Below are 25,533 nucleotides of genomic sequence, written 5' to 3'. Positions count from 1 at the left end.
AGAATGGACTACGTCACTGAGATTACACGTACGTTTGTACGTTCATTTACGAGAGATGGAAAAATTGTTTTCTTTGATTCCTCAGTATGAGAAGATAAACAAGCTTATATAATTGAGAATTGGTAATATCTATTCAGGATTTTGCAGAGGAGTTTGTTCTCGATATGAAATTGCTGTTTGTTGTGAGTAGAATGCGTTTCCAACTCAAGAGAGCTGCATCTTGTTTGTTCCGAACGTCCGTGAGCTACATGCGAACCTCCGTGATGAAAACTATGCTATGTTCGTTGGGTTATAGAGACTGCCTAGATCAGATACATCTTAAAAGGGTATGTTATTATTTGGGAGTGAGGATTAAAGTATGGGATAGTGAAATAAGAGGTCAAAATATTGAGTTTCTGTAAAATGCGCGTAAAGTGGAGAAAGTGTTTAGCGGAAGAGCAATATTTCAACAGAAACGACGAATTTAGTTAAATCATCAGTTGTCTACCATTACGTACAGGTTAAGAGTACAAGCTTAATATTCTGCAAGCACGTACACATGTCCCTTAAGATATTTCGTTAGGATTTTGAACTGAATCAGATCTTTGCAAACTATGTTAAATGGTATTCAAGTGTATGTGCTGTACTATTCCTCACGGACGTTCGCTGCTCTTGACATGGTAAACTTCAGCGGTGAATAAAAACTTGTTCCTCTGGGAAAATCCTAGTATAATTGGGTTCATATTAACGCTTGAGTCATACTCTTTCAGGTAAGATGAATAATTTGGAGAATTTCCTACTTTTTAATTTTTGCCTTGTTTTGGCTCAATTGTTCATCGTTCAAAATTCTGACCCATATATATATATATATATATATATATATATATATATATAATACAAACACTCGCACGAGCTTACACATGCATACGCACGCACTTACACACACGCATACACACGCATGAACAGCGGCATACACTCGCTCACTCACACACACGCACACACAGACACACATACGTACAAGCTGTTTAAAACCCTTCCTTAATTTCAAAATATCATCTGTTTAACCTCTCGTCCCACCCATCTTCCCCATCCCCCTGTTAGTTACGATGAGAAGAGTTTGATGTAAGGGAAAATGTCATGTGATAGAGAGGAATCAGGAAAAGAAAGGTAGAATATTGAAGAGTTTGTTTGCAAAAACCGATAAGTCCATATTTGTCAAATGGAGATATTTGCGATTAAAGGTCAAGAAAAATGTAGAGAATAATAAGAAAATTGTTGCTTCTTTTGACCTCTGGTGGAGAACAGGAGGGGCAATGAAAAGCACATGACAAGTAAAAAAAGGCCTGTCTGGTCATGTTTCGTCCTATCTGACCTATTAACAACATACATGATCCCTGTTAGGTCCTGTATTCCCAAAGTCCCTAACTCGCTGCAAACGGCCTTATTAACATTTCCTATATCACATAGAAATAAAGGTAGTTCCTAATGAGGTGGAACGGATTTACAATAATGCATGCTTCACACCCTTTTATGAATACATTACATTTTAATGAATTAGAAGATATATCACCACGTCATATTATTTTTGTTCTTTATCATCTATGCAGGTCACCATCGACAATTACACACAGCCATTCTACATTACCTTTGAGGGTGTATGTGGGAATAGCTACACAGGTGATATCGCCATAGATGATATTGCGCTTTCCCAGGGCTCCTGCCAACAAGGTGTGTACTGTATATGACGATATTATAGCCCTATCATGTACTATGACAAGCAAAAAAGAGAACATATTATACGTTAAAAAAAGCATTTTATTCGTAGAGGTGGAAATGACTGCTATAAGGATGTATGACATGCAGAAAATGATAAACACCTGTAATGATTGGGATGATTCTTCCAATTCTTGTGGGATTCATTTAAGAGTGCATTGATATCTATTGTGTGAAAATTATTTTGCTTCAGAACGGTCTCTCAAGTAATGTGCAGTTTAATGCTCCGTCACTGTACAGGCATGCTAACCTGGAAACATTAAGATAGATATATACTGTACTCTAAAATGGCGAATCCCTAAAGAATTGGAACAATCTTCCCCCAGCATTCCCATTGATTCCCACTGGTCAGTTGCTAGCCATCCCCTTTAAATAATTTTAGATTACTCTGAAGTCGTCATATCACATATTGCCGTAATAATTTCTGTTGCATTTGCATAATCACCCATGATGTGTGAATGTGTGTGTGTGTATCTGCGTTTGTGCGTTTGTGTATTTTAGATGGTAGCATGAACAACATATCTAATAGTAGCACAATATGTATAATTGTGTTGATTATTCAAACTGTAGACTGTTTATTTTTATATATGACTGCAATTTGGTTATTTCATGGTAACAAATTTATTTGTGTATATTGTTATTCATCACTCAATCCATCCTATCGATTCGCTATCATCCACAAACAGTCAATTTTTGTTTATGCAGATTAAATTCAAGGTCATATATTTAATGATTTATCAAACCAGATCATAGCGTTAGGAGATATTTCATTTCATTTACAATTCGATGCGCGATTCGAATTTACAGGACATAACAAAGCCTCACTGATATTAACTGAAATTTAATGTTATTCATTGCTATATATTCAAATTCTGGGGTGTTACAAAATAAAACTTAAAAAGGGAGGGATTCATTTAAAAGTCTTGATTGTTGATTGTAAAATCTAAGAAAGAAAATCGAATAAAAACAACAACAAAAAATTGGCTAAAAGAATATACAGAAAAAACCGCAGTCAGCAACTACATGTTCATAAGAAATAGATATATGTGTTTTTTTTTTCTTTACTAAACTTAGAATGCATATTATGAAAATAAGTATATGTATTTGAAATATTTCGTTACGTTTAGGATGTGCTTCAAATCAATTTCAATGTAACGACGGTTCCTGCATCCCGGGCAGCTGGGAGTGTGATGATATCGTCGACTGTAACGATAACAGTGATGAAGACCATTGTGGTAAGTTAACTTCTTTGTCATCGGTGTTTTCGTTTTGAAAACATCAAAGAGTTATCAAGTTTGTACGTTGCTATACTCAAACAAGGTTTTTGAAAGGTAATGTGCTATAGGCCTAAATCATGTTTTATTTGACTTGGCCGTCCCATTATCAGTTTTTCAGAGACAGTACCTAAGGAAAACGTACATCGGGTGATGGATTGCTAATAAATCCATTGCCCTATTATGAACTGTGTGATGGAGAGGGTCTCGGGATTCAATTTGTCTGATTTCCTTTTCTTTTCGTAGATTATTCAACGAGCAGCTGGTATCAGACCACACAAGGTAAGATGATTCAAAACCGTCAGCGTATAGCAACACTTGACAACGTACTGTAACATCAATCAAATTAATATTCCTTAGTATTTATTTTAATCTTGAAATTCTTGATTCTTTAAACTAATTGATACCTAACACCATAAGAGGGTTTTGGTTTGGTTTATAAGTGATATTAAGTCTGTTCAATCCGGGTCGAACATATATTCAAAGTTGATGACCATAGTTTCGATAAGGCAAGAGTATAACCTTTTAAATTTCAAGAGCAAATATTCATGTAATATCTTTAAGGCAGCATCCGTATGATCCATGATTTTCTCCGTAAAGATCACATGTTCCTCTTACCACTTATAAGTGTCACACACATTGAAATCAGGAATTTTTTGCCTCTAAATCGGCGTGAAAAGACTTGACCATTATAAGGCCTGTCTGTCATCTCCCAGTAACAAACTTTCACGATTATCTTGTCCTTGGATTAAAGTTTTTACGAATAGCTTAAGTGTTGCTGCGGTTAATGCCACAGAGAATGCAAGAAACTGACCTATACAATGCAACTTATCGATTAAAAGGTTGGTACAGTTTTGGTTTAGATGAGGATTTATCTTTTAACGTTTTGCGATATATTCAGAAACCCCTCTATGACATGTCAAAGTGCATGCAATTCTTAGGGTTATTACAAGTTTATTTGATGAAAATCGGTTTGTAAATGGCTGAGATATTATCCAAAACAAAGTGAAACAAAGAGATCTAATAAAAGACGTAGGATGTCGCCTTTTATCATTATCACTTTTTTGAATATCTCAGCCATTTAAAAACCAATTTTCATCAAATAAAAGTTGAATCCTTCATAAATGTATATGCTCTTTCATATTTCATAAGAGGTTTCTCATTATCCCACGTAAGAATGTTCAAAACATGAATCCCCACCTCAATCATTACTGTACAGTCCCTTTTAGCTAGCCTTAGGATAAAGATCGCCTCACCTCCATCCCACAAATTTCATCTAATTTAGAAAGGTAAGTCAAAATTAAAACCGATTGTGGTCGCATTTTTAAAAGCATTTTGAACACGAATGAATGTTTCATCATTTTCAGGTGAGCTTTACTGACGGAAGAGGAGATTGAATTCGTAATTGCATAAACGCAAAGGGTGCACATCAGGAGACAAACAACCACGAATCATACAACCCACGAGTCATACAGCCCATGAGTTCCACAGTAAAGTATTAAAACAAAGCCACGAATTTGTGTCGAATATCGTAGTGTCGAACTCATTTGCTGAATGACTCGTGGGCTGTATGAATCATAGACGCTTTTTTTTTTCAATGCCGAACTCGTGGGCTGTGTGATTCCTTATGGTTGTGTCGGTCTCGTAGGATGACCCCATGCAAAGCAATTATTGCTACAGCACGTGTGTGTTTGCTAATACGCAACGTGACATGCAAAACGATGACACAAAGTTCAGCAAGCAAACTCTGAGCATCGATTATGCTGATAAAGATGTAAATAGTATATTCAATACATGTTTTTTTTTTCCCCTTATCATAATTATCCTGAACCAGATCCTGGAGACTTTAACTGTGACTTTGAATCCGGTCTCTGTGGATGGCAGCAGGCATATTACGGGGACGACTTTGATTGGACCCGTTACAGCGGAAGTACTTCGTCTTACAATACTGGACCGTCAGTGGACCATACACTCGGAACCTCTTGTAAGCAGTTTGATCTTGCCTTTATGTAGGTTTAAAGGTCCTGTTTAACTTTACGAGCAGTGATTAAAAAAATAAACGAGATATTACATCTGATGCATTATCAAAATATATATATCTTTTTTTGAATAAAGATTACAACATAAGGAGGTATCACTATTTTCTTATCAAACTTAAACGGTAGACGGTTTAGCATAGACTTTGTTTAATGTTACTAGCTGCTTCAAATGTTTACCTTAGTTGTTTTCGTCCCTAACTCACATTTAAGAACTATTTTGAAGCACTACTGCTGAGTTAATGTTCCATCTGCAAATGGTAAATTATGCCTTTAACATTTCCATGGTAATTCGACAGTGCTTCTTTTTCTTTAAAAGTTAATGAGATTTGTAATTGCCGTAGATGAACTTCTCTATGCCCATTCATATAATATGTTATTATCATTTTTGCTATTATCATCTTACGAATAGTAAAATATATAATGGGATAACCTTTTGTATATTACAAAGCATCAATAAATATTGACAACATTTCGATCCCAGCATTCATGATCTCGTCAGTAATTCTACTCATTAAGTTAAAGTATTGAACCCTAGATGAATTTGATAAAAGAAAGGTAGCAGGGGTGTATCCAGGATTTTTTTTCGGGGGGGGGGGGGTCGTAATCACAAATCTGCCGTTAATTTTGGACCTTTACCTTTGAGAGGGAGCGGAGCGACCGAGCGGGGGGAGGGTGTGGGAGGGGGGTTTCCCCCCTCCCACGGTGGGGAGTCTTTGAATTTTATATCTTAAAATGGGGCCATTTGGTGTATACAAAAGTGACTTTTTCGGCATACTTAAAAAAACCCATTTATGTTAAAACTGGTGATGAAACCTAAGTTGGTCATTTACGAGTCCGTGAATCGGTAAGTTGAAGACTGCATTAAAAAAAAAGTTGGTGACTAGCTACACCTTCCCATAGAGTACATAGTAAAAAGTTTTGCGGACCATTTAATACAAGTATTCCAGAGTTGACGATACTTCCAGAGTTAGTCAATCCTGCCTAACTTTGCCTCCGAATGTACTAAGAAAGTAGAATATGCACTTCAATCTCAATCCAAAAGGACAGGAGTTGAAAACATGAGTATGAATTATTACATTCCTCTTCAGAGGACAATATAGGTTAGGCCATAATTCAAACGGCCGCGCCGTTTGTCATAGGGTAAGGAGCGAGTAATAGTTATAGGCCTGCTGTGAGTGTGTATATAGTAAACCATTTCGATGAGTTGCTGATGGGAGACAGGAAAATCAATAAACATGGCAGTGCGGCTTAAGCCTAAAAAATAAAGTATGGCAGATTAAAACTAAGTTATGAAATTTACGAAGTTTTTGACAATTTGCTGGAACACCACCTGGTCACTTTTTTCCCCTTTTGTATATAGGGTAAAAGCCCTCGAAAAACAAAAATGTCTGTTACAAAAAGTGGACCTTTTGATTTTTTTTTTTTTTTTTTTGGGGGGGGGGGGGTCGTACGACCCTCCCGACCCCCCCTTTTTCATACACCCATGGGTAGTGACATAATTCTCTAAAGGAGAAGAATTTTAACCTCAAACCATGCTTGCTACAAAAGTTCTCTCCAAAATGATGAGAAGATGTGTAGCAAGTAGCGTTTAGTGCACAACAAGGAAACAACATTATCATGTGAAAGAAAATGCTGATTAGAATAGGGGCATCGCTGTAATGTTACTGTGCCTTTAATTCTTACTCTCTAAAACATTCACATGTATTCACAGCATGTGACCTGTTTACACATTTAATTGCAGATGGATATTATATGTATATAGAGACCTCTTCAGGTTATAACGGAATTGTTGCACGCCTATGGAGCCCCGCCTACAATGGAAACGGCTACTCGTGCCTGACATTTTGGTCTCATATGTACGGTAGCACAATCAACACACTGAATGTCTACAAGTCTGAGTCAAGGTCACCAAATGCGACGGACATTTTATACTCATACAGTGGAGAAAGAGGAAACTATTGGAGTCAAACACAGGTGATTCAGTGGGACCCATTTCCATACTTAAGCCATTTATTATCGATCTACTATATGCTTGAAAGGAAAAGAGAGGTAGAAGTACGTGAGAAAAAAAAATAACCTGAAAGAAACCATCTATATTGTGACACTCGCAAATAATCGCAGGACACACGCAGGATCAAAAAATGGAATTACACATTTTAGTTTTTGTACTCATCCAGAAACACACATGTTCACGCACACACACACACACACACACACACGTATATATAAATATATATATATATATATATGTATATATATATATATATATATATATATATATATATGAAGAGTTTGTTTGCAAAAACCGATAAGTCCATATTTGCCCATTGGAGATATTTGCGATTAAAGGTCAAGAAAAATAAAGAGAATAATAAGGAATGTTTTTGCTTCTTTTGACCATAACTTCAAAAATATACCTTTATATGTAGTGACCAATGCATCATTTAGAATGTATTATTTTGTATTTTATGACAGAGATCTTACCTAAAAATCTTTAAAAATGAACTTTGGTTTTTGCAAACAAACCCTTCATATATATATATATATATATATATATACATTGTATATACGTATATATATATACATATATATATATATATAATATAGGCCTATACATGTAATATACGTATATAGGGCTTACATGTTTTATTCATATGCATATATATATGTACATCAAAATTATATATGTATATATACTTCTTTTTTGTTTTGTTTTACAGAAATGTATTCATTTTTATTAGCCAATTATTGTAAAATCTTCAAAGTATTTAGATTCCTGTGTGCAAAACCAGACAATAATGGGTTTTGATTCAAAATGTGCTAAATAAAGCAGAATCCAATGAGAAACCTTGGATCGGAGAGACATCAGAAAACCATTCCATGCTAATAAATTTGGAAAGTAGAGAAACTTGACCAGTGAAAAGGGTTGAAAGTCACAAAGATCACAGTGCATGTTAAAATGCGGTGCAGTTATATATCAAGAAACAATTTTTGATTATATTAGATTTCCTGCTGTGTCGAAAAGCTTTAAACACGTCGTCATACATTATCTTTTAATCCAGATCAGTATTTACAACTACTACCGATCATTCTACATTACCATGGAAGGTGTACATGGGAGTAGCTTCACAGGTGATATCGCCATAGACGACATTTCAATTTCCCCGGGATACTGCCAACTAGGTAAATGTACCAATTTTCAGTACTTGCTGTGAAGGCTGGAACGACTGATCGAAGGTAGAACCATTGAATGCATTTTAGATTGTACCCTTAACTTGAAATTCGCACTTCTAAAAACTATTAATCAAATCCTAATACGATGCACATTCTGCTCGAGCCGTAATGACATCTATTTTCAAATTTCAAAGAATTCAGAGTTTCTACCCCGTTTAGCCCTGAGAAAGTGGAAAGCAGTCCCAACTCTACATTTCCACGTTTCTCTAAGTGACGTTTGTGGGGGTTAGTTGGCTCTGTAGTCGGTAGCGCGTCTACCTCGACCCAAGCCATCCAGGTTCGATACCCGAGTCTCACTGGCAATGTTGTGTGTTGTCATCTGTCCCTCGGATAGGACATAAAATGGAGGTCCCGTGTGTTAGAGAGTCGCAACATGCACGTAAAAGATCCCGCTTCATTCGTTCATTGCAAAGAGCAAAGTGTTTAACCCGGTGAAGTGGTCCCGCCTCACATCCAACTGGACCCCATGGATGACCAGCTTATTGCTGAATATGGGCTATCCACCCTTTTTCTCAGATGGAAAATTAATAAACAAACAAACAAACAAATAAACAAATAAAGAAATAAAGAAATAAAAGCTAGGAATGACAAAGAACTTTATTCATTCACATTAACCCGGAACATTAACCTTTCTTCTTATCTGTTGAGTCTATTGTCAAGGTTTATCTAAAAGTTTCAGAATGTGATTGTGCGTTTGTAATCTTTAATGCTGGGGTTTCAACCCGGACGAAATCGTTAAAGCAAGAGACATTCTATCGAATGATGTGAACCAAAAGAGAATAACGAAACTGAAGAACAGGCGTAAAGCCAACAAGAGTGAGCAGACAGCTGATGATATTGTTGGAGCAATGATTGAGCTTGACCAGATGGGTATAGAGACTAATTTTGTTGCCAAGAATCTGTTTGTAATTCCTAAGTGTGATCCCAAGGAATTAGATCCCTTTGCCACCCTGCAGAGACTGATTGAGCTGGAGGAGAGAATGACGACAATGGGGGCCTCTGTCAGAGCACATGATGAGGCTATCAGGCATCTACAAAAGGGAGAAAAGGAAAGTGTGGTGGTAAAGAACTATTCTCCCTCGTATGCCGAGCTTGCAAAGAAGAATGCAAATGGAAGACAAGCTTCTGTGAAAGGGACCGATGTACAAGTATCATTGACGAACAAGAAACCTGCCGTGCAGATGAACACAAGGACTGCCAGTTCGGCGCAGGTGCAGGCCACACTGTCATCTGTGCCTGTACTGGAGAAGGTGTCCAGCGTCAAGTCTGATGGAGGTACCGACAATGCAACAGGGCCATGGCGCACAGTTCAGCACTCGAAGCAGCGGTCAGCAGGAAACCAGTCCAGAGAGGTAAACAGCAGTCAGCGTCAGAAGCGTAGGATTCATGGAACCGTCAAGGGAGATGTCATATATGGTGCACCTCTGCCAAAGCGAGATTTTTTCATCTCACGCGTAGCGAAAACAACCTCTGATGATCAAATGCTGAGATACATAAAGAGCAAAGGTATTGACACAGCTGAAATAGTTTGTAAGTCAAATATGGAGGCAGTTTTCAAGTCATACAAGCTGTCAGTTTCTGTGGATGAAAAGGACAAAGTCATGGAGGAAAGTATATGGCCCTATGGTATCTGCGTACAGAGATGGAGAGAAAGGGCAAGAGAGAGACCTGGGTGAACATCATCGAAAATGGAAGTGAATCACAAACTGTCACTTATCACCTATAATTGCCAATGTGCAAATGACTCCAAACTTCCTTTTTTAAAGGAGATTTTTAAGCGTAGTGATTTTCTTTTATTACAGGAACATGGTTTGTATGAATCACAGTTTCCCTGGTTTGATAAAATAGACGATGAAAATGGTGTAGGGAAACATGGGGTTAGTGCAATGAATGAAGAAATTTTGTTGTCGGGAAGACCTCATGGAGGAACAGCTATAATCTGGAAACAAAGTAATAAGTTGAAAGTGGAATCTGTAAGATTGGATTCAGTTAGTAAGAGAATGGCTGCAGTTATTATAACCTTTGAAGATATGAAGAGAATGTTATTATTCAATGTATACATGCCGTGTGATGATAGGTCACAGTACGGTAACTTACGGCAGTACCAGGAAATTTTAAATGATATTGAGATTTGTTTGGAAGGAACCAATGTTGACTATGTCTGTATTGGTGGTGATTTTAACACTGATATCTCCAGAGATACTTATCAAACCAGATTATTTTTAACATTTTTCAATGATAATTTTAAAGTTTGCACACAAGATGAGTGTTGTATGTTTGATTACACCTACAGAAGTAAAGGGACTAATGCTACATCATTGATTGATCATTTTGTTACAACTGAAAATCTAGCAGAGTCTGTTCAAGAATACGAATGTATTGACACAGTACATAATTTTTCTGATCATGTGGCTGTGAGATGTTTACTGGATCTGAACGTCTCTGAGGCTGCTGAGAACCAATCTATTCCAGGTCCCCTAGGACAAAAGGAGGTTGTGTGTAACTGGAAATATGCCAAAAAGGAAGACATCAATAGGTATGAATCATTACTAAGAGGCTTGTTAGAGAAGATTGATGTCCCCTTATGTGCTATTCATTGCAGTGGGACGAATTGTAATGATCATTACTGTGATATAGATAATTTTCATGAGAATATAATTAATGCATGTTTGACAGCAGCTAATGTAATATTTGATAAAGATATTTCAGAAGTCAAGAGTAAAGTGATACCTGGCTGGAATGAATATGTTGATCCGTTTTTTAAAAATGCATTGTTTTGGCATAAGATGTGGGTTGAGAATGGACGTCCACAAGAGGGTCAGTTGTTTGAGATTAGAAAGAAATCAAGGGCTGAATATCATAAAGCTCTAAAAAGAATACTGAAAGAGTCTGAATCAATAAAAAGTGATAAAATTGCTGCGGCTATTGCATCTGGTAATTCAAAAAATTTGTGGAAAGAGGTAAAAAAATGTAACAGTGTTAAAAATGTGAAAAGATATCCAAATGTAGTTGATGGAAAGCAGGGAAAAGAGGATATTGCTGAAATGTTTGCACACAAATTTGAGAATCTGTATAACAGTGTTTCCTTTGATGAAAGAGAAATGGCTATTCTCAAAAACAACATTGATAGTCTACTGAATGAAAAATGCAGGCGTGATTCATGTACTCATGGTGATCATGGTATATCAGCAGCTGAAGTGTTCAATGCTATAAAAAAGCTGAATAAGTCGAAGAAAGACGATATTACTGGAGTAATGTCAGATCATTTTATTTATGGTAACAACGCTGTAAGTGGATATGTTGCTTTGTTGTTTACCGCAATGATTAGACATGGGTATACACCTGAAAATATGCTTAGAAACACAATGGTCCCTATTCCAAAGGGAAGATGGGCAAATCTTGGAAACTCATGTAATTTTCGTGCAATAACTTTGAGTAGTATAATTGGAAAAATCTTAGAATTAGTTATTATGAATAGAGAACTAGATCATTTATGCACAAGTGATCTACAGTTTGGGTTTAAAGAGGGGATATCTACGACAATGTGCACAAGTATGGTTAGAGAAACAGTTTCATATTTTCTCCATGATAAGAGCAATGTTTATGGTCTTGTGTTGGATGCCAGCAAAGCTTTTGATAGAGTCAACTTTGTGAGATTATTTGAAATTATGTTATGCAAAGGGGTGTGTCCAATGTTTTGCAAGCTGTTGCTAAATATGTACTTAGATCAGAAGATCAGACTCAGATGGAATGGAGTTTATTCTGATTTTTTCACAGTTTCAAATGGAGTTAAACAAGGTGGTATATTGTCTCCATGTATGTTCTGTCTCTATATTGATGGGCTTCTGCATCAACTGCAGGCACTCGGTGAAGGATGTTACATGGGTCAAATGTTTAGTGGCGTTTTCTCATATGCTGATGATTTGATCATTTTATCCCCAAATGTGTCAGCTCTGAAGGAAATGATTACTATCTGTCAAAAATATGCTTTTCAATTTGATTTGAAGTTTAATAGTGACAAAAGTCAGCTTATTATATTCAAATGTGATGGAAAAGAAGTTGTAGATCCAAGGATAACAATTAATGGAGAGTATGTGAAAGTTGTAGACAATATATGTCATCTTGGTCATATTATTACAAATGATATTTTGCATGCTGATATGTCTAAAATTAATGGTGATTTTAACCGTCAGTGTAATATTTTACTGAGTAATTTTAGATATGCCAAGTGTGAGGTACGTAATGTTTTGTTTCAAAAATTTTGTTGTAGCTTTTATGGCTCTCAGTTATGTCCATTATATGACTCCTCTTTAGATGCGTTATATAGACACTGGAGAACTGCTGTTCGAAGAGTATGGAAAATTCCATGGCAGACACATAATGCATTCTTGCCTTTTTTATCAGCAATGATGAGCCCTGAATTATGGTTCCATAGAAGGTGTTTGAATTTTATAATAAAATCTTTAAACACAAAGAATCAGATTGTTTCTTATATAACAGGAATGAGTAGATTTGGAGCATATTCTGTACTAGGTGGTAATTTGAGATTTTTGAATAGTAGGTATTTTTTAGACCAGTCGAAGATAAATGAAAGATGGAAGGCATTATGCGGTGAGATGGATGAAGCCATGAGGAATGCCGAGCAAATAAGGGAATTGATACATATGAGGGATTACAAAGAATTTTCTTTTTTAAACCCTCAAGAATGTAATGAGTTGATTTCGTATCTGTGTCTACATTAAGGTGGCATAGTGTAGCTGGAATGGAATACTTTCAGGGAGAATGAGTTTTTGTACTGGCTACACTATTATACAGAACATAGAGTAAAAGATGCATTTTTTTTTTTCTTTTTATATCATCATGACTGCTTCGGGGACAGTTGTGCGTATACGGGTGCATAGTAGAACATCGTACTTATTGAACAATGTGTGCATGTGTGTCTCACCTCCCTGGTCTATGAGAGCATGCACGGGCGCACGTGCGCACTTGTGTGTACACATCATGTACATTGTACTAGTAGTCAGAGAGTGAGGTACATTGTGCTGGATTGGGTGCGTAGTTTTTTAGCCGGGATACGGATGGGTGCTGTGCTCCACTCACTTCCCCGAACAGTCAGAGCGGGCACGGGTGAGGGAGTGTTGATGGGCGAAAATATGTGGATATCTGTTGGATCTCCCTGAGGGCAATTTTAGACCTATGTGTGTGTATGTTTAATTTTTTTTTTCTAATATTTCATTTCTGTATCCATGTCTACACATTGTATCTGCATGTTTTTAGGAATATTTTACTGTATATATATGTGCTTTGTAAGAAGCGAATAAAGAATATAATAACAATAATAATACGCCGAACTTTGTTTGGATTCGATAAAGAATGTTATCTGTCCACGCAAAAGATATGATAATCTCTGTTTGGTAACATGCCGTGTAATAATAGTCTTCAAATATTTATCATTCTTCCTGTTTAGTTTTCTTGATGAACATGAAATGAAATTTAAGTTGCATTAGCACAGTCAGGTCATTGCATATGGAAAACTGTTCGTTTCTAAACACTACGAGCACTGATTTCAAGTTATTATCAGAAATGGTTCAAGTGAATTGCTTTAAACAGATTTGAATTATTCTACAATTCGCTTTGACATTAAGTGCAAAGTTCCGCACTTTCCTGTTAAATGTAGTAAGTGTCATTAATGTTAGGTTGTGTGCCACTGTGTACATATCCGTGTACGAGTGTGGCATTTGGAATGGGCTATCTGAATTCTGATCATGGGGATTTTTTATTGCTTTTGTAATTTGTGATTGTTGAGCTGTAAGCTGAATGTAGTAACAATTGACCGTCTCTATTTTTCTTAGTTTGGGTTACTTTTGGATCCGAATTGTTTATTCATTGCCAACGGAAACATGTCAGGCACTGAACAGCTTCTACGATCCCTTCCAATTATCCCCAGAAAAAAAAGTCAAATTCACATTGGCACAGTGTTTCACTATGGAAGGCAATGACATCTTTCCATTTTAAACTTCAGTGGTAACTGAACAGTTTCTTTGTCTATGATAAACACATGTTTGCCTCTCTCCACCTCCGCCATAAACAATATTTACCGTGCATTTGGAATGTTTTCATTTCTCTCTTTCACAGCTTACACAACTGATTATCCTGAGTACACCACGCAAGGTATGACTGAAAAATAGGCTTTCGGGGCATCATGCGATTGGTGTTTGGAGACCTCACCGCAATGAGAGGCTTTCTCTTTGGTGTCTGTTTTCATTTTGGAAATTAGTAATGAAATATCGCATCACATTCTGTTGTTACATAATGTTGCAATACATTGCAAGAGTTTTATCGATTATGCTCTAGTATATCGTGGTTTGTTTTTTGTTCATAAATTATCATACAATTTCACATGTCATGATATACAATGTGCGTGTACTTCATGGCACTTTCTTTTTAGAATAATAACATGCAACTTGGGCAGCCGTGAAAATAAAGAGTTGTATAATATTCTTGTTTGTAGTCTACCAATACTGTGGAAGCTGGCAGTTTCAGTGTAACGATGGAAACTGCATACCAGATTATTGTCACTGCGATGGATACCTCGACTGTTCCGATGGCAGCGATGAAAACGATTGCAGTAGGTGTCGCATTTCACTCCTGAAACTTTAAGGTCTTGAAAATCCTACTGATGTTATTGTAAATCCTGTGTTTTAAATTTATTAGGCATGCCTTTGTTTATTGTTGAATTCTGTGTGTTTGATGTGCAAAGGTGTTGTATTCAAGTTTGGTTCATAATTAGCAGACATCAGATAAGGTCTATGATAAGACAGCAAATGTTTCTCGTATCTTATTTGTATAAATATGTCTATTATAAATATCACGATGACATTTATCAGGCAATTGTTGCCTAAAACTGTTAAATCCATGTACTAATTGTGTATTACGTTGTTTATCACCTTCACAGGGGGAAACGCAACACCAGGTATGAAGATTTTGTAGCAATTATAATTAAATGGAATCGATTATTGCAATAGCCCTCTTTCATAGTAAAAGGTTTGCCTTCTAACATATATATATATACACACACACACTGGGGATTTGGCAAGTGTTTGTGGAGGGGTAATCACATGATATAACAGATCCCACCACACTGTTCCAGATAGTGGCACATTACAAACATTTGCATTATATTTGATAAGTCTTATGCAATATTCAATCATAATGTTGCATACTACTAGAAATAATATTACTAGTTATAGTACTAGTAATAAGATAAAAGAAGGTAATTGATTAGTATTGTAACCAACCGTGACTCCGGGTTACCTTTTCAAGCACAGATGTGAATATCTCTCCATGATTTTTTGAATGAGCGACTCATAAATCTAGTCTCCAAATGGATCGTTATGAATATATATATATATATATATATATATATGTATATATATATATATATATATATATATGTATATATATATATGTGTATATATATATATATATATATATATATATATATATATATATATGTATACATATCCTACTTCATTCATTCATAGCAAAGAGCAGGGTGCTAACCCTGTGAAGTGGTCCCCTGCCTGCTCAGACAAGAAAACAGGAGAAAGATGCCGACTAGCAATAGCCAGCAAACGGCATCAACCAGGACCATACGCTTGAATGAATGAATCGTAAACATAAGGAAGTAACGGAAAGACAGTTTCTTAAACTTGAGAATGCCCTAATTGAATTCTCACAGGATCATCTCTATATGTGGATGGACTTCGTTTGAGCAATGGAAGTAGGTACTACGAAGGTCGAGTGGAAGTTTCTGTCGGTTACCAGTGGGGAACAATATGCGATGATAGCTGGGATTTGAATGACGCCAATGTCATCTGCAAGATGCTCGGGTATAGCGGCGCCTCCTCGGCACTGCAATCGGCATATTTCGGCGAGGGGAGCGGGCCGATCTGGATGGACGATGTCCACTGCTCTGGCATCGAGATGGACATCAGTCAGTGTCCGCACAATGGATTTGGCTCGCACAATTGCGTTCATGGGGAGGACGCTGGTGTAATTTGTTATGGTGAGTAAAGCGGTGTTCCCACTATCGCACGATCTATAACGAACGCCACGATTGGACATTCGTAACTGATCGTGGAAGTTTCGTTGAACTCGTCTGAAATTTCACGTTTGGATACGAGGTTATGCGAGTGAACATGTTGCTTCGCTTGGATGCGATATGGTAACGATTGGTCTATTTCAAGCAATATGATCTGTCACGATCTGGTCTTCAGTTCAAATACAATCAGATAGGATTGTCCCGATTGAATCAATGATTGGTTCCGATCTATCACTATCATGACGATCGGGATCCCCGATCTGGTGCGTGCAGCTACGTTCTGATACGTTCCAATACGAATACCGCAAACCAATGCGGGCTGTTGAGATAAGGCCCCAGTCACATAATGCTCTGCATCCGGCGTTACGTCCAAAAAAGTCAATTTTTTCTGCGGACTCCCGCGGATTCCTTGCCATCATCAGAACATTTTACAAAACATACGGGAAAAAATGCGGGTGATACGGACAGATACGGATACTTGCGTCCACTTGCGGATAATCTTACGAATTGACACGCAATTGGTTTTTTTTTTCGACTTGCGTTAACTTTCGAGTACTTCTGAACACTTGCGGAGAGTTGCGAATATTTACTGAGAGTTCCAGATATATTCGGATAGTTACGGATAGTTACAGATTGTTACGAATAATCATGGACAATGTGGTTTTTCGTGCCGATCCCTGCTCAGTCAGTGTATTCATGACAGCAAGGTTATCACATATTGGACTGTCTTATGTACACTGGGGAAAACTGAAATTATATTTATACGAACAAGTTGTGAGGATTTTTAGCATTCATTCAGTATGTTTTATAGCAATAAAAGAAAAATGAAATTTTGAACTTGAAGTTTGAATCTTATTTGTTCAACTCAAATATTGATATATATCATTAATGTACAAAATACATAATACAATTATACCACAAATAAAATAAAATATTGATCGATAAGTTAAACAATAGAGGAAGAAAATATAGTTTACAGTCATGGAATAGACAAACTTTGATTACGTGACGTTTTCATTGTTCATCGATATTCATGACTTAATGGGTTATATTAAGGAGACTGTTATCATAAAGTAATGCTTGATAAATTTCCAGAAAAAAAAATTTACTTTAGAACACCCCCTTCCCTATCCACATACAATAAAAAAAATAATCCACATTCAGGAGTGTAAAGTGGCTAAGACTGTAAGAGAAATACTAAATTCGTTCTCATTTTATATAGTTTATCGCTGTCCCACACCATCCTCGGCCAGAAAAGTAAATAAAATGACGTCATCCCATCCCCTACCCTAAATATTGACCTTTTTCGAATAATATATATTCAAAGAGTGTAAGAAAAAAGTTCAGCATCAATGGTCAACCGATGTCATCTGTATATGGGTGCCGCCTACAATGACCATTTATGGGAGAAATTTCATAACTCGACCATGCGGTTTTGCCACTCCACCGCTCCGATTATGTTGTAGTATTCCTTCAGGTACATGCGTTGCATCTTTGCAACACGGGTGGTGTGGTTTCCCAAGACTCTCTGTTCCCATGGGAGTGGAAAACGGAAAACGTCAAAGGACGCAGCATCCGTAACTGTCCGTAAATGTCCTCAAGCGGACGTAAGTGTTGTGATACGTTAACTTGAGGTTAATTTCGGATACTTACGGTGGACGCAAATGAACGCAAATGGACGGGAGGTAAACATTTTTCGGATGGTCTGCGTCCAAGCTACGGATAGTTGCGTTCAGTTACGGATAATTACGTTTTGTTACGGTTACTTGCGTAAGGCTGCATCCGTCGTGGAGTCCCTCTGCGAAATTTTGAACATTTCAAAATAATGCCTCAGTCACACCAAGGAGCTTCAGTTTGAAGCTCCTTGGTCACACAGCGCCTTACGATGGGTTACGTCAGCCGCGGATAGATACGGATGAGTGGTCACAGGGGGACGCAGCGTGGACGCAGAAATACGCAGGGTCGTGTGTAGACATAACTATCCGTAACTAATCCGTAAAGAAACGCAAGATGACGGGGCCAAGCCTTAAAAATTTGAAATGTTCAAAATTTTGCAGAGAGACTTTACGGATGCAGACTTACGCAAGTAACTGCAACTAAACATAATTATCCGTAACTGAACGTAACGATCCGTATCTTAGACGCAGATCATCCGCAAATAAGTTTACCTCCCGTCCAGTTGCGTTTATTCCCGTCAACCGTAAGTATCCGAAATTAACCGCAAGTTAACGTATCACAACACTGACGACCGCTTACGGACATTTACGGACAGTTATGGATGCTGCGGACAATTGCGTCCTTTGGCGTTTTCCATTTCCTCACCCATGGGAATAGAGACTTATGGTAAACTATTAGTACACCACCCGTGTTGCTAAGCTGCAGCACATTGTATATCTTAAGGAATACTGCAACACAGTCGGAGCGGTGGAGTGGCAGAACCGCTGCATGGTCGAGTTATAAATTTCTCCCACAAAATGGTCATTTTAAGTGGCACCCATATACAAATGACATTGTTGACCCTTAGTGCTGAACTTATTTTTCTTGCACTCTCTAAATGCATGTTATTCGAAAAAGGTCAATATATTTGGTAGAGAATGGGGTTACAGCATTTCATTTACTTTACTTTCCGGGGAGAATGTGGGGCAGTCATAAACAGCTAGGATATAAAATGAGAACGACTGTATTTCTATAAAGTCTTAATCACTTTACACTTCATGGAATGTGTATTGCATTTTCTTATTTTGTACCTTGGAAATGGAGGGGTGTTCTTAAGTCCAGACGTTTATCTTTTAGTATCTGGAAACCTATCGAGCATTACGGTAACGGTTATTATATCAGTCTCCTTAACATATCCCAGTAAGTCATGACTATCGATGTGCAATTACAGCTAAATCAAAGTTTGTCTATTCCATGACTGTAATTTATTCTTTCGTACTCTATTGTTTAACTTATCGATCTACATCATATTTCATTTGTGGTATAATTATGCTATGAATACTGGACATTAATGATGTATATTCATATTTGAGTTGCACAAAATCAATTCAAACTTAGAGTTCAAAATTTCATTTTTCTTCTATTGCTGTAAAACAAATAAAAGGAATGCGAAAGTCTTTACAAGTTGTACGTGACATAATTTCAGCTTTTCCCTACAGTGCACAATATAAGATAGTACGATATGTGATAACCTTGTTGTCATAATACACTAACTGAGCGGGGATCGTCAGAGAAAACCATATTGTCCATAATTATTCATAACAATCTGTAACTATCCGTAATTCTCCGCAAGTATTCAGAAGTATTCGGAAGTTTACGCAAGTAGAAAAAACAAATAAGGTGTCAATTCGTAAGATTATCCGCAAGTGGACGCAGGTGTCCGCATCTGATCGTATCTGTCCTCATCGCCTGCATTTTTCCATATTTTTTGTTGAAAAAAATTCTTGTGACGGCAAGGGATCCGCGAGAGTCCGCGGGAAAAAATGACTTTTTTGGACGTAACCATGGACGCAGAGCATTATGTGACTGGGGCCTAAGATACGATATCTTTCCCGATCGGGATCAAAAGCGACCCCATTTCAGGTGCGATTGGACGCGAATGGGATAGTCCGGCTGACGATGGCTTTCATTGTTTCCTCAACTCCTGCAGAGTGATTAGGCCTACTATCCACAACCACAATGATGACAAGGGTTGACAGGTTGAGGATGATGAGAACGTGACCTTTGCAGTATTACGACGAATGACAATTACGTTATCACCAGATAGAAAGCATCACCTAGGCCAGCAATAACCTCAGACATTCCCTCATCTAATTTAACCTAAAGAAATAAATAGATTACTGAATCGACATGCTCATCCCCCCCCCCCCAAAAAAAAAACCAAGCAAATAACAAGATCAGATCGTTGTCCCATTTTCTCCAGGCAAAAAAAAAAAAAAAAAATCAAGACAAATGTTTTCACCTTTCTTTGAAATACATGAAGAAAATATGATAAAATTGAAGTTAAAAAAAAGGACGAGATCTTTTTGAATGCTAACATAATAAGTGTTATATAAGGTCAATATAAGAAAGTTGGCCGAACTGATAGCTTTGCTTGTGTGTTTGATTTCATATTCACGTAATATGTATCATGTGCATTTTTATTTCAAAATTTTACTACCTCATGGGGCATTGACAGTTTGGTTGGTTTGGCTTGATTTATTGTTTTATTTAACAGTGGTTAACAAAACCGCCATACACACACAACAGAAAGGTAACTCCCTTAAAATAATGTCACTTTTTAACAAAAAAAAAGTCCTAAGCAAAATTATTTCGCAGGGGTATTGCTACACTTATTGACTAACTTCTATGTGAAAAACAATGACAGTGATCTTTATAGTCATGAACGAGTGACCTTACATCCACGACAATGGTCACTTTTCAAAAGTCACAAAAGTTAATTTGTAAGGTATGTGGAACATTCTGCTTCTGGTGGATGTTTCAGTGGTGTTTTTATTATTTTTATATATATTTCATTGTGCCAACCCTCCCTTATTCAACCTCGCGGAATACAAAATAATTATATACTATTTGCGAGTAAAATAAGCAAATGTGCAAAATTAGCAGAAGGAAAGTGAAAAAGTCCATCCCGATCAACACGATTAAGAGGCACAATTAGATACGATTTTCTGCGTTTTGATACAATCCAAGAAAATCTGATGCGATGATCACGATCAAAAATTAATCGTGTCATTCGCAGAAAATTTTCGAATCGTCCAAAATTTTTGTACGATTAACGCGATTTCCACGATTGACCTCAAGATCTGATACAAAAGGATCTGATAAGATCACCACGATTGCTTTACTATTCAGACCACGATTTCAATCGTAGCGCCGATCGTGATAGTAGGAACCCCGCTTAAGGAACTCCACGACTCAGGATAAATCATACCTAGGGATATACATTACGAAAGATGAGATAAAAGCATTAAGTAATATGTGTTACATCTAATACCACTAAACTAATTTATTTTCTGACTCTGACTATTATAAGAGCCAGGGAAATAATGGCAATCGCTGATTGCATCTTATCGTTATTTAGGAGTGTTCTAAATGTTTTTCTCTGATTTGAATTATCTCCTATGTTTATTTAGTCACGATGTTATCTTTGTAATATGTTTCGTTATTGGAGGGAAAACAATGATAAGTGGATTGAGGACGGCACAGTTTAATGCTTGTGAGGCACTTTTAGCATATTTTTCGCCTCTATAAAAATTGAGTTAATATGTTTATATCAAGAAGCGATTTTGTCAAATAATGCTATATGCCAATAACTAAAATGAGAGTGACGCGTAATGTCACCACTCCCCATCATTTCCTGGTGAGATGATTAGAAAACCCTAATGAATGTGAAAGAGCATGTAATTCCAAGAGGAAATCAACATTTATTTGATGAAAATTGGTTTTTGACATGGCTGAGAAATCCTAAACAGAACAATCCTAATAAAAAGGTCGGACCCGAGTTTTATTACGATCGCTTTGCTTCACTTTTTTTTGTTTTTTCTATATCTCAGCCACTACTTATGCGATTTTCATCAAATAAACTCGTTGAATTCCTCTTTTAAAGGTATAAGCTCTGTACTATGTCATAACTGGTTTCTTGGTATCTTGCAAAACGTTAAAAGCATAATCCTTACCTCAACCAATACTTTACCCATCAATTTAAGATACTGCTTTGAAACAAAGAGCTTTTCAAGATTGATACTTCTTTTCCATGTGTTTTTCGAATTATTATCATCATTGATACTTTGTACATTTTTAAGGACCAATTCACCTTCAAAAACATGTGGGTTGAGTGAATGCAGCAATATTAGTAGAACACATCAGTGAGAGTTTGAGGAAAATCGGACAATCCGTTCAAAAGTTATGAATTAGTTTCAACCCAGTCACGGCTGGATGAAAAGACTATTAAAGTAAGAGTACAATAATATAAAGAAAGAATAAAGAAAATTCAACATATTTCCATTTTTCTCGCATAACAAAAGAACACTCGACTTCTCTCTTTCAGAAGACAGGGGGAATAATATTACCCTTAACATACGTCAGTAGCAAGTCGAAGAAATGTGCACTTTATTAAAAAGTAAAGTTTTGTGAATTCTCTTTTTATTTTCCTTATATAGTTGTACGCATGTGACATCATACACTGTAGTAGTCTTGTCATCCAGCAGTGACTTCGCAGATACTTAAAATATTCATAACTTTTTAACGGATTGTCCGATTTTCCTCAAACTTTCACTGATGTGTTCTACTAATATTGCTGGATTCTCTCAATCCTAATGTATATGAAGGTGGACTTGTCCTTTAAGTGAGAACTGGAACGGAAGCTTAGGAAAATGACTGTTTCTCATTCCCTGTTTGTATAGGCCTACACATGTCTGTAAGTTGTAATTTAATGACAAATGACAATCAGCCAATGGTTATCTGTGTTTCAACACCTTGTACTGATTAATGTATTTCGTCATTCAATTTTCATCCTCTGTACGGGGGGATACGCAACATCAGGTATGCAGATACACGTTACATCACTTGTGGTATACGTTATATTGTGTTATATCATGCTATATCACATTTACATGTATGTTCTTTAGATTGGATTTTGATGAATGAGATAACAGAAAATGATCTATTGTGTATCAGTGCAAGTATTGGTCCTATTAGTCGGCATAAAGACCAATGAGATATAAAACGAAAACCAAGGTACAACGATACGAAGATAGAATGGAAGACACGAAAAATGGAGGGAACAAATTGACCTTCAAAACTCTTTTCTGAATGTTCAGAATTTGTTTTTTTTTTTCTCGTCACAGTGTAAAATTATAGAAAAGCTATAAAAATGACTTATGTAAAATAACAAACACACACAAAAAGCTTAGTCTAGCTAATACACAATGCAATATTCTTTCGGTTGCGGCTGTCGTAATGAGGGAGTATGTCAAAAATTACATTACGCATGACTTTCCCTCGGAAAATGCCCACCCGAAAAGTTAATTTGAGTTTATGATTTAATGTTATGACCAGGCTATTGTAATTCGTGGGACTATCCATGTAACGACGGTCAGTGCATACCAGACTCCTGGGAATGTGATGGAATCGTTGACTGTTCCGATGGTGGCGACGAAAACAACTGTGGTAAGCTAGCCATCATAACCGTCCCCGTTACTTCTTTCAATTCTTGTATTTACCTGCCTGATTGAGAAAAATATTGTTCTTCCACGTTGAGATTTGTTATATGTCCTGACTCTCTTATAGGTAACACTATATTTTTTTTTCAGACCTCGATGCATAAGATTTCTAAGAATGATACTAGAATTTCACAACGTTGCACAAGACTAGTGATGTATAAAACATATGTGTAAAATAGTCTTCTTTATCCTGCAATGTAGCCAATATTACCCTTTCACTAGTGTTTCCAGATACCCATCCATGTTAATAAACAAAACGTTTTGTTCAAGGCTGCAGACACTGAGATTTGACTTTTGGAATTAATTGTCCAGAGTCTTATTCACCATGGCACAGTGTTCCACTCTGAAAGGCAATTACATCTTTCCATTTTAATCTTCAATGGTAACTGAACAATTTTTGAATGAAGTGGCACCCATGATGTCAATTTCTCCACTTTCTAACAAAGGGTTTCTTTCGTTCTGTCTTTCTTTCTTTTTCTTCCCCGAAAGCTTGTCAAGACCAAAATTGTATTGTCTCCCTCTCATTCGTTAGGACCAACAGACACTCGAAACTGAAATTCAACGTTGCCGTACTGTTTTCAATGTACATACGAATGACATCCATGCAGGTCCTTATTTAAATAAACTATAGATATTTTTTTTTCTAGCTGTTTTATTGCAAGTATGAGGTGTTCTTGAACATAACATGCGATTGCATTGGATCCGCATTGTCGATTCATTGCCTACGAAAGCTATCATAGGCACTGAACAGCTTCTACGATTGCTTCCAATTATCCCCAGAAAAAGAAAAATGTTTTAAAAGAGTTTAATAATTTCATAATCTACTTTGAAATTAAGGGAACAATTCGGCAATGTCGTTAGAGTAGCGATAAAGGTAGGTTGTTGGTTACATGCTATGCATGTTGTGTCATTTTTATATTTGGTAACCTTATTGCAATCATGGAGGTGTTTCATTGCTTTGATAATCTTATAATGTGATGATTGAGGTGTAGACGATGGTAACCGTTGAATGCCATAACATGTTTAAAGCGTACTTAATATGTCTTTGAACGCAAGTTAAAGACAACATCGGCTTGACTTTTCCTGTTTGTATTTACATACGTCTATTAACGAAACGATAACAGTCAGCTGATGACTATCTGTTATCAAACATCAAATATCGATTACTTTGTGTTTTGTAATTGTTCATCATTTGTACAGGGGGATACTCAACACCAGGTATGAATTTAAAAGCTTTCATGGCATTTACTCTAATTTTAAGCATTTATTCATGATAAATAAAAATCTCCTGTGTGTATGATACATTTGTCGGTTACTAATTTTTACATTTTTGAAATACTTTTTTTTTTAAACGATAAGTATAACGGTGTTTAGATCATGCTATTCTCAGGTTACTCTATAATTATAATATGTTGACTTGGATTGCAATGAATGGGATACCAGGGAATATTGCACAGTCAAACTTGAGTGCAATATTTTCTAGTTTCCAATGAAATAAAGCAGTGCAATGTAATTGTTATACAGAAAATAACATACTGTAAAAACATTTTTACCCTACTTTGAATACACCGAAAAAGACAATTTTTCATTGAAACAAAATCTCTTCAAACATCCGCGTTTTTTAAAAAGCACTTCAATAATCAGTTTCATTTAAAGGGATTACTAAACTTCGATGGGAATTTTTTTATGTTAAAAGGATTACGATGAATATATTTATTGCTTCTGAAAACTGAGTGGCTGAGAAATTCATGGTTTCCCGTTTGTTCAAAGTGCAAGGCATTATGTCACTTCAAGATCTGTTCACAACTGTTAGTATAATTATGGTGTTACTTTTAAACACTCTAATCAGAATTCGAGCTTTAAAAAAAAATTTCGTTGAGGACATCAAGTATCGTAATGAGTTGTGTGTGTGT

General features: G+C 36.6%; 1 protein-coding gene across 11 annotated transcripts in view; it reads left to right on the top strand.

The window, feature by feature from the left end:
* The window catches only part of LOC139725492 (MAM and LDL-receptor class A domain-containing protein 2-like), a 197,655-nt gene that overhangs the window by 154,242 nt on the left and 17,880 nt on the right, over positions 1–25,533 (top strand). For all 11 annotated transcript variants that reach the window (XM_071636574.1, XM_071636577.1, XM_071636569.1 and 8 more), the window contains 8 exons: positions 6,807–7,039; positions 8,128–8,248; positions 14,435–14,470; positions 14,811–14,927; positions 15,255–15,272; positions 16,041–16,367; positions 23,457–23,567; positions 24,821–24,838. In XM_071636574.1, the coding sequence (XP_071492675.1) occupies positions 6,807–7,039; positions 8,128–8,248; positions 14,435–14,470; positions 14,811–14,927; positions 15,255–15,272; positions 16,041–16,367; positions 23,457–23,567; positions 24,821–24,838 (981 nt within the window). The remainder of the gene's footprint in view (positions 1–6,806; positions 7,040–8,127; positions 8,249–14,434; positions 14,471–14,810; positions 14,928–15,254; positions 15,273–16,040; positions 16,368–23,456; positions 23,568–24,820; positions 24,839–25,533) is intronic.

Source organism: Diadema antillarum, unplaced genomic scaffold, assembly GCF_040938485.1.
Source record: "Diadema antillarum isolate AM-2024a unplaced genomic scaffold, OU_Dant_1.0 seq00000047_RagTag, whole genome shotgun sequence".
In the NCBI taxonomy this organism is placed as follows: domain Eukaryota; kingdom Metazoa; phylum Echinodermata; class Echinoidea; order Diadematoida; family Diadematidae; genus Diadema; species Diadema antillarum.
The sequence above is the reverse complement of the archived record's forward strand: the minus strand, read 5'-3'. Positions and strand labels throughout refer to the sequence as shown.